An 11,080-nucleotide genomic window follows, 5' to 3' on the forward strand; every position below is an offset into this window, starting at 1 on the left:
CCCTCTATATGCTCTGACACTGACATACTGTCTTAGAACGAAGTCGTCCTTTAACCCCCTTTTGTCTCCCAAAGTCTCCAGAAGTATGTCCTAGAGCTTATAATCGTCTTTCACAAAATGTTTTGAACACGAGCGCTTTTGGAGTCGATCTTTCTACACTTTTCACAAAACTCTCTCTACTCTTCATAAATTATCTCATTCTTCGGGAAACAAAAGAATCTCAAGGTGCCGCCTCTTTTGCCTTGATAACCATCACCACTGTTTATCGCGCACCTCATCATTTACAATTTTTCACAAAAGTTAGTCTTAAACACGATTGATAGAAAAATTAAAACCATAAATGTTAGCCCTTCTCAATAAAACATTCACAACGATTTTCAAACCGAAGCGGAATACTCGATAATCACGACCCAAGTGACGTCACCAAATTCAAATATGGCGGACGTGATGTTGGGATGATGTTACCTTGTCTAGTCTGTGTACACTGGAGTGTCCCCATATTTGCCTCTACAGATTAAAACAATATCATCAGCGTAACCCTGGACCTGTATTTTATGGTTCATTAGCTCTTCTAGGAGTTCATCAACTACCATTCTCTACATTGATGGTGATAATACCCCACCTTGGGGACATCCTTCATGACAATATAAATGGTACCTGTCGGCACTTCTATTTGCCTACTCTGTGTTCCTCACACCCTTGCGGTTTAGGGCATCTTGTATCTTTGTGGGCGATGTGTTATCGATCTCTCCTTCGACGTACAAAAACGCACACAGTGCTATTTCCTTTGTTTCTATAGCATCCTGTGCAACATCCGACAGCTGATACAGGGGAATTTCGGTTGATCGTCCTGCCCAGTAAGCGTGCTGACATAGGTGTATTACGCATTAGAATGTTAGCTCTAATGTGGTTGTCGATGACCTTTTTCACCGTTTTAAGTACGAACGATGTCAGGCAAATTAGTCTGAAAGATTTAGGATGAAAAGATCATTTTTCATCATCATCATCAAGGGCGCAACAACCGGTATCCGGTCTAGGCCTGCCTTAATAAGAAACTCCAGACATCCCGATTTTGCACCGAGGTCCACCAATTCGATATCCCTAAAAGCTGTCTGGCCTCCTGACCTACGCGATCGCTCCATCTTAGGCAAGGTCTGCCTCGTCTTCTTTTTCTACCATAGATATTTCCCTTATAGACTTTCCGGGTGGGATCATTCTCATCCATACGGATTAAGTGACCCGCCCATCGTAACCTATTTTATCCACAACGGGACGGTCATGGTATCGCTTATAGATTTCGTCGCTATGTAGGCTACGGAATCGTTCATCCTCCAAAAATTCTTCGTAGGATTCTTCTCTCGAACGCGGCCAAGAGTTCGCAAATTTTCTTGCTAAGAACCCAAGTCTCCGAGGAATACATGAGGACTGACAAGATAATTGTCTTGTACAGTAAGAGCTTTGACCCTATGGTGAAACGTTTCGAGCGGAACAGTCTTTGTAAGCTGAAATAGGCTTTGTTGGCTGACAACAACCGTGCGCGGATTTCATCATCGTAGCTGTTATCGGTTGTGATTTTCGGTGCGGTTTGATGTTGTTGGTTGGTTGGTTTTCGGTACTGACTATACTTTGTCTTGCCTTCAGTGATGTGCAGCCCAAGATCTCGTGCCGCCTGCTCGATTGCTCGATCTGGATGAAGGCAGTTTGTACGTCTCGGGTGGTTCTTCCCATGATGTCGATATCGTGAGCATACGCCAGTAGTTGGGTGGACTTGAAGAGGATCGTACCTCTTGCATTTACCTCAGCATCACGGATCACTTTCTCGAGGGTCAGGTTAAAGAGGACGCATGATAAGGTATCCCCTTGTCGTAGACCGTTGTTGATGTTGAATGGTCTTGATAGTGATCCTGCTGCTTTTATCTGGCCTCGCACATTGGTCAGGGTCAGCCTAGTCAGTCTTATCAATTTCGTCGGGATATCGAATTCTCTCATGGCCGTGTACAGTTTTATCCTGGCTATGTTATCATAGGCGGCTTTAAAGTCGATGAATGGATGGTGCAACTGATGTCCATATTCCAACAGTTTTTCAATCGCTTGCCGCAGAGAGAAAATCTGATCGGATGCTGATTTGCCTGGAATGAAGCCCATACCAAAGAGGCTTGCTGTTCTGGGCGTATGGACATATCTGTCCTACCAAGATAGAGGAGAATATCTTATAGATGGTACTCAGCAACGTGATACCTCTATAATTGCTATAGTGTATGATATCTCCCTTTTTATGTTTGAAGCAGATAATGATTCGCTGTCCCATACCTTGAGCACAAGTTGATGAACCACTTGGTGTAACTGGTCGCCTCCACATTTAACTAATTCGGGTGTAATTCCATCGGCTCCTGACGACTTATGATTTGAAAGCCGATGAATTACACGGACTGTTTCTCCTATACTTGGTGGTGGTAGTATTTGTCCGTCTTCTTCAGTTGCCAGACCTCCAACTCGCCGATGTTCTGGCTGTTCAGTAGTTCATCAAAGTATCCAACCCATCGCTCCAATATGCCCATTTTGTCGGAAATCAGATTTTCCCTCTTTGTATCGGTAGGATGAGCATCGAGGTGTATAGGACTTCATCCTGGTGACTTGTTGGTAAAACTTCCGCGCCTGGTGCGGTTGCTGCTTGTACGTTTCTAGTTCACAGACTTGTTAGTTCTCCCAGGCTTCCTTTTTTCGTCTGTGAAGTCGCTTCTCCGCTCGGCGGGGTTCGTGATAAGTCTCTGCGCGTGCCCAGCAGCATTCTTCCGTTCCATTGCTAGCTTACATTCATCGTCAAACCAGCCGTTCCGGGTTTTCTTGCGGCTGGGGCAAAGTATCTTTGTGCCCGTATCAATCATAATGTTCCTCAGGTGATTATGAAAATCATTTGTTGATGCTTCGTCTCCAGGACCTCTGTTGACTGCGGTTATTGCGGCACCCATTTCCCTTTTATAGGTGCTGTGGAGGGATGTGTTGTGGAAGGCTTCAGTGTTCACTCTCACCGCGAGCTCGGAGCACCATGCCAACGAGATAGTGGTCCGAGTCTATATTGGGGCCCCTATATGTTCTGACATTCATCAAGGCTGAGAGATGGCGGCGTTCAATCAGCACCTGGTCAATTTGGTTGAAAGTGGTCCCATCTGGAGAGACCCACGTATGTTTGTGAACCGCTTTCCGCGCAAACCAGATACTTCCAACAACCATTTCGTGTGATACTGCTAACTGGATAATGCGCAATCCGTTATCATTGGTATCTCTATGTAAGCTATGGGAGCCGACGTATCGCCTGAATACGGGCTCCGTCCCCACTTGACTGTTGAAATCTCCAACTATGATTTTGATATCATACTTGGGACAGGCTTCGAGGGTCCGCTCAACTGCCTCGTAGAAGGTATCCTTCTCCGACTCTGCAGTCATCTCTGTAGGGGCGTGAACGTTTATGAGGATTATATTTCTAAATTTGCCCCGCAAACGCAGAGTGCATAGCCTTTCGCTTATATTTTCAAAGCCGATAACAGCAGATTTCATTTTTTGGTTGACTAAGAAACCTACTCCGAGCACATGGTTTAATATATGGTGTAGCAGCTCTTCTCCAGGAAACCGGTCCCTGTCCATCGCATCTCTTGTAATGCTGTTACATCAGGCCTATATTGGGACAGGGTATCGGCTAGCTGCTCAGTAGTATTCGGTCTGTACAGGGAGCGCACGTTCCATGAGAAAATGCGCAAATCGTTAATCCATTGTCGTTGCCGGGTTCGTCGTTGTGTAACTTCGGTTTTCCGTGTAGGGTTGTCAGCCTTACCAAACCCCGAACCTGGAGGACCAGTCGGTACATTTTGTCCTGCTTTTAGGCGCGGGAGACTCGCCTTCATCCTTCTCCGTTTGCAGTTTTTCATAAAGAAAGAACTCCCGGCGATCACCACGTGGAGGTGGAGATAGAGTTTGGTAATTGAGCTGTTGGTGTTGGTTCAGCAGGCGTTTCCCAGATTTTATGCTCGATCGTGGGTATCAATCCAAGTTTCGCCCTGGGACCTATACTACCCTTTGACCGCCAAAGATCATTTTTACCCGCGAATAAAAACTACTCATGCCCGTTTCCATGCCGTTGGAATATATTCCAAGACTATGCTACCTCTTATCATTTTTAAGGAAGATCCTAAGGTCAAGGCCCCTCTGGAGTAGTGCTGGGAAAATGCCGTCTACTCCGACTGATTTCAGTGATTTGAAGGTTCCCACAGCCCATTGTACTCTAGCTTTCCAGCATACCTCTTTCGCTAGTTCCCAGATCCCCTTTTGTTCGTTGTTGGGGTGTCAGGCAGAATGTTATCCCCTTCCCCTATTTGCCTTGTCTTTAGCTATTGCTTTTATAGTCTAGATGCTTCTGTGGTGTGTTCTATCCCTTCACATAATTCATTGAAGCTGTTTCGTTTTGCTTGCCTGAACGCATTGCTATATGTCGGTTGTCCTCTTTTGAACGTCTGCCAGTCCCCTTTTTTCGCCCGGTTAAAGAGTTTCCGTACCTCCTTTCTGATTCTGGTTAGGTTCCTGTTCCACGAGGCTACGTCCCTTGACAACTTGACTGCATTAGCCAGCCAGCTGGCCTCATATGCGTCAATAACGACTCTGTTGAAGCCTTCCACCATTGTTTCTTGCTCTATTTTGCTCATTCATAGATTAGCCATGTTGTTGCTTACGTGTCTTGTGTAGGAGTCTGTTCTCCTGGGATTCCTTATTATTCTATCAACTTCTGAGCTGCCCTCAATGTCGCATCTGATTATTCTGTGATCTGGCGTAGAAGGCTCATCCAACGTTTTCGGATTCTTGAGCAAGCCGATCATCAAAGTGTTCCCTAGAGTTATGTCTAATACCTCTTGCCTGGTGCTAGAGTGTTCCCTACGTTATGTGTTCTAACTTATTACTGAGGACAAATTCCAGAAAGTATTCATGGTAGTCGTTGGCATCGTAGCCGAGAAAATGTGGTAGCGCTTTCCTCCCGCAGAACGTCGTCAGTCATCCAGGTGTTGTCTCCTGAAAAGTATCCTGATGCCACGACTGCCTTTTGGGTTCTTCCCCGGTTTCCAATGAGACTTGAGCAGCCACGAGGCCAGTTAAAAACTCTGAAAGACATATGTATCTTAAGTTTCTTTTGAGAATGATGCAAGCTCTAGGTTTTTCAAAAGAGGAATCCCAAATGACCCGCATACTTCCTCCTTGCAAACCGCGAATCTGCCCCCGGTACACCCAGGGTTCTTAAGCCAGCAGTATTCCGATGTTATACTTAGCAGTTGCCCTTGCAATTACCGCAGATACAACTTTTGCATAGTGAAGGTTTACCTGGGCTACTTTAGCGCTGACCATCGGCTCTATTAGTGCTTGGAGCTCTTCTCCAATTTCAGAGTATTGTCCTTCTCCTCCGACATGGCACTTCCTTATGTTTCACCATCCGACTTGAACCCTAGATGGTCTAGGTCAAAGTCAACCAGTTTCTCTTCTTCTGTGGGTAGCAGATCCACTTCTCTGCTCGGCCCTGCATTTCAGCCGCTACGGCCTCTAGGATTCCTTCAAGGGCCTAAGTAGGATTTCCACCAAATGTGTCCTCCGAAATATCCTTCCTTTGTTTCTTCCTGTGCAACAGGCCTGTGCTAAGAAAACTTGTAACTGATGAGGCATTTACGACACTTAATTGTCTCGAGGGATTGGTCGTTTACCTCCGCGAGAAACTCGCCTTTGTTCTTCTCCTTGCTTGCAAAAACTATCCACAACCGCGTGTGGAAATCCGTGTTTTGAATGATGAGGAGGCGTAGAACCTTCCCCATGTCAATCGCTGCGGCTTTGGGAAGGTAAACCATCACCATGTGTGCGCTTGGTATATCGCTCCCAGTACATGTCAACAGTTTCGTTCCCTTCCATCCTGGCAGTTTAGGGACTACAGCCCGCCGTGTTCTCCGTTCCGCAGTCTACCAGTATAAGATACAGTATTATCGAAGCTCCTTATTCCATCCCTCACACGTCTTTGTTATGGCGAGGATGTCAATTATTTCCTGCTCCGCCTGAGTGAGTATTTGCTTCGAAAATACTTTTGGCAGTATGGCCAGTGGAATTTTCTTCACTACATTAGCATAGCTAACGGCGCGTGTCCCGCCTTAACCCCTGACCCTCTCTTGGGCTTGGGTTTAGGTCCCTTGGGAGCATTTCCCTTTTATGGGCTGATTTACTTCCCTCCCTGCTTTCTTAGCTCTGATGTTGAAGGCTTAGGTCTGTCCTTCAGATAGCGGAGATACCATTTAGCACCTGCGCCACTGAGACCTGTCTCCGTTCTGACGTCTGATATGGTGACCTCAGATGTATCTTTGCTTGTCCTTACTTTTTGACTGGAGACTTTTGTTAGTTGCGGTCTTCGCAATAGGCCAATGTTGAGTTTGGCTCCACTGCTGGACCTTCCGATTTCTCCCTTCTTGGGCTCTCAGTGTTTCGGAGATGTGCCTCCGCCGATAGTCCAGTTTATGTGCGGCACGGGTTCCCGTTTGTTTTTGTTTGATTTGTTGGTCTGCTTTACTGTATTACTTATATAATTCCCACCAGTGTGGGGATACGCGGCACCATAGTCTCCCTAGCACAGTAAGGTCAGACTTACGCACTGGGACGATGTGGTATCATGGAGGATCCGTGCGAATACACTCAGTTACCCTCGACTGCTAACTATCCAATGAGCGCGATTCGTATATTTTTAGATACGTGCGCAAAAATCTACTATTCCTCCTTGGATTACTTACCTGCTTACCTTGAAAAAAAGTTGATTAATGCCAGGGCACCATAGTTTATGAAGATTTTCTTAAACTGTACACCTACAAAAATAATTTAACGATTTGTTTTACCAAATATAAGCAAATTATCACAAAATATGCAAAATGAGATTACATTTTTAGACGTCCATAGAAAGAGAATATATTTTATATGAACATGGCGAAAATGGGAAATATCAGCCTTCGATATTCCAAAATCCAACTTACGCATTGAAAAAACGTTTCGATAATTTTCCTCTTATTATGTGTGTCTATGAGTTTTTCTTGACTCAGAAAATTATTAGTCGTTGATTTTACGCACTCGGCATTTATAACTGCTGACAAGAAGTCAATCTATATTTGAATATGTTACTAACAAGCAGCATTAACAATAGAAAGTAATTTAACTGAAAGATGACAGTCACATCAGTGGAAAATCAACTTCCAGTCGAGCAGCTGTACCACGAATGTCAAACGCCAACTGTCAGCTCATTCCTTCCAATATCACCCATCGCCGCGTGGTGCTGTGGTGTTTAGACTTGATTGTTATTTTCCGGGTTTTCGTGTGGAAATAACAAATAAAACCAGCCAAGATGAGTTTGTACAACTTTAAAAAGATAATGGTGGTTCCGCCAGCAAAGGTAAGATAAAATCAAAATGATTTCAATTACAATTGGGATTATTGTTTTCATAACCTCATTCGCAAAAGGACAGTTGTTGTGAAATTGTCTCTAATATGCATGTTCCTCGTTCTAGGACTTCATCGACATTATGTTGTCGAAAACGCAACGTAAGACGCCTACCGTTGTACACAAAGGTTACAAGATCTCCCGGATCCGTGCCTTCTACACGCGCAAAGTGAAGTTCACGCAACAGAGCTTCCACGACAGGCTCACGCAGATTATTCAGGACTTCCCGAAGTTGGACGACGTGCATCCGTTTTACGCTGATCTGATGAATGTTTTGTACGACAAGGACCATTACAAATTGGCCCTGGGACAGCTGAATACAGCCAGACATCTGATTGACAAGTAAGTTGGGAGCAGTTGCTTTTTTTTCGTTTCGCGTTCAATGCGGGATGTGTAGGCACCTCCTAACTGCCAAGATTCCCCACCTGTCTATATATAAGAATCATAATAACCTTTGCCTCTATACATTTGAAACCTTGCGGAGTTTTGTTCAATTCATCGTTGCTGGCTGAAATTCTCGCATTCGGAAGAAAACATACAAAACCGCGTCGGGCTTGAGCATTACTTCATTTACTTTGCCTTCTGCTATAAATTTTGAAAAGGTTTTTCTTCCTTTCAGTGTTGCGAAGGACTACGTAAGGCTCCTCAAATACGGAGACTCTCTGTACCGATGCAAGCAGTTGAAAAAGGCAGCTTTGGGTCGAATGGCTACGATTATGAAGCGCCAAGGCTCAAACCTCACTTATTTGGAGCAAGTTCGTCAGCATTTGTCTCGTTTGCCCAGCATCGACCCTTACACCAGAACCATCATCATCTGCGGTTTCCCGAACGTAGGCAAGTCGAGCTTCATCAACAAAATCACCCGAGCAGAGGTCGAGGTGCAACCCTACGCGTTCACCACCAAAAGCTTGTTCGTCGGCCACACCGACTACAAATATCTCCGCTGGCAGGTGATTGACACCCCCGGAATCCTTGACCATCCTCTGGAAGAAAGAAACGTTATTGAAATGCAGGCCATTACGGCACTGGCTCACTTGCGAGCGTGCGTGCTGTACTTCATGGACATTTCCGAACAGTGTGGCTACTCTTTGGAGGAGCAGGTTAAGCTTTTCGAGAGCATCAAGCCCCTCTTCACAAACAAGCCCTTGATCCTTGCTCTCAACAAAATCGACATCCTAGGAATTGATGAGCTGTCGCCTGAGCGAAAGGAAATCATCACGAAATTGCAGGAAGACAAAGAAATCCCGGTGATGCCTATGTCAACTGTCAGTGAGGAAGGCGTAATGGAGGTCAAAATGGAAGCCTGTGAGCGACTTCTTTGCTATCGCGTTGATCAGAAAATGCGTACCAAGAAAGTGGATAACATTCTCAACAGACTTCACGTCGCCATACCAAAAGAACGCGACAATAAGGAGCGTCCTCCATGCATCCCTGAGGCCGTTCTGCTGAAGAAACAGGCTGCCGCAGAGAAGGCTGAACGCAGACGCAAGCTGGAGAAGGAGATCGAAGAAGAATTGGGAGACGACTACGTTCTCGACCTCAAGAAGAACTACACAACCATCCCGGAGGAGGAGCGCTACGATGTCATTCCCGAATTCTGGGAAGGACACAACATTGCAGACTACATCGATCCCGACATCTTCGAGAAACTCGAAGAACTCGAGCGTGAGGAAGGTCTTCGTGAAGACTCTGGTGTGTATAAGGTGCCAGACATGACTCTGGACGACACACTAAAAGAAATCCGCGCAATGGCCGAACAAATCCGGGGCAAGAGATTCCTCCTTCGCGACGAAAAACGACTTGCAAACAGGAAGAACAAATCAACGATTCCACGTCACAAGCAGCCGCGCGTCCGCGATCGCAGTGTCACAAAACTCAAAGAAACCATGGAGAACCTGGGCGTCGATATGTCCGGCACCGAGGAAGCGAATTTCACAAAGAACGTGGTGGATATTCGACGAGCTATTGTGCAAGTCGGGCCCGGGGCTAAGAAGCCTAAACTGGACAAGGAGCAAGCTGCTGTTGTGCGAGCCACTGGCAAACCTCTTAAGAGAGCTCAGTCACGTGACCAACTGGGTGTTAAGAATGTCGCCATGAAGAAGAAGGCACAGATGATGGCACGCAAGGATATTGCCAAGAAGGTTAAGAAATACGGACTCAAGGGCGAGGCAGATCGCTTCATTGGAAATAAAATGCCAAAACATTTGTTCTCAGGAAAGCGAGGGTCTGGCAAGACAGACAGGCGGTAAAGTCCGCTGTGATTGTTTAGGAGTATCTTGTAACTTGCGCTTAGTTCTAATAATAAATATCTATTTTTACGTTGCAAATGATTCCTCACTTCATTCGTTGTTGGTATTGAAAAAAATATAGATTATCGATCTAATGCACCCTCACCCGAACTGGGAAGCGAATGATTCGCCGTTGCCAAAGGCTTATGCGGAGTTCCATTTGCTGTTTGTCGATTGTGAATACAGTAGCACAAGTGTCGGCTTGCTTAATGGACCTAAAAAAATGCGCAAGAAATAACAGTCAGTAAAGCTAAGAAACTTTGATATTGAGCTAATACACTCTAGCAAGCGTTTATGACTCACAATTAACGAACATCTTTCCGTATATGTTTTAAAGCCCGAGTAGGAAAAGAAGCCCAATTATCAAAGTTGACATCAGTGGATCACGACAAAACTTTTCTAAATTTACTTCTACGAAGGATGCTGCTTTCGATTTACTTAAATAAGGTCTTTTATTCGTTTCGTCAATATCAACGGTGTAACAATCAATATCTGGTCCGGGCCTGCCTTTGGAAGAAACTCCATCGATGTCCCCTAAAAACTGCCTGATGTCCTGGTTTACATCATCGGTCCATCGCAGGCAGGATATTGCTTCTATAGACTTTCCAGGCTGGATCACCTTTACGGATGCGTCGTATGTGTGACCCGTCCACAACCTATTTGAGCCGGATTTTGTACAAAACTAGACGGTCGCTATAAATTTTGTCCAGAAGGAGCCCAGAAATTTTTCGGATGATTTTTCTTTTGAACGCAGCCAAGAATTTGCGTTTTTTCTTGCTGAAAACCTAAGTCTCCCAGGAATACATGATGGCAGGCATGATCATTGCTTTTTATAATATGAGCTTTGCCCTATGGTCAGATATTTTGAGCGGAACAGTTTCTGTTAGTTGAAATAGGCTCTATTGGCTGCAAATAATTTCGTCGTCATAAGTTTTATCGGGTGTGATTTTCGACCCTAGATTACGGTTCCAAAGCTGTATTCTCCTATCTTTATTGTCTTAAACATTAAACATAAGTCGCCTCCATATTTAACCAGTTCGATAGTAATTCCATTGGGTCTTAATGACTTGTGATTCTTAAGCCAATGATTTGCACGGATTGTTTCTTCTATATTCGTTGGTGAGGGCATTTGTCCATCGTTCTCAGTTATGGGATTTCCAACTCTATATTTTGGTTGTTGAGCATTCATTGAAATTCTCAACTCATCGCTCCAATATGCCCATATGGTCGTAAAACATATTTCCCTCTTTGGCTCGGAAAGATAAACATCAAGGTGTACACGGCTTTACCCTAC

General features: G+C 45.0%; 1 protein-coding gene across 1 annotated transcript; it reads left to right on the plus strand.

Annotated features, from left to right (window-relative positions):
• Positions 1–7,287: 7,287 nt before the first annotated feature.
• Positions 7,288–9,825, plus strand: LOC119656892 (nucleolar GTP-binding protein 1). The gene is made up of 3 exons (XM_038063570.1): positions 7,288–7,450; positions 7,566–7,840; positions 8,118–9,825. Exons 1-3 carry the CDS (start codon positions 7,403–7,405, stop codon positions 9,745–9,747), a joined length of 1,953 nt encoding a protein of 650 aa, XP_037919498.1. The 5' UTR covers positions 7,288–7,402; the 3' UTR covers positions 9,748–9,825.
• The last annotated feature ends 1,255 nt before the right edge of the window (positions 9,826–11,080 follow it).

This window comes from Hermetia illucens, chromosome 1, assembly GCF_905115235.1.
Source record: "Hermetia illucens chromosome 1, iHerIll2.2.curated.20191125, whole genome shotgun sequence".
Classification (NCBI taxonomy): Eukaryota; Metazoa; Arthropoda; class Insecta; order Diptera; family Stratiomyidae; genus Hermetia; species Hermetia illucens.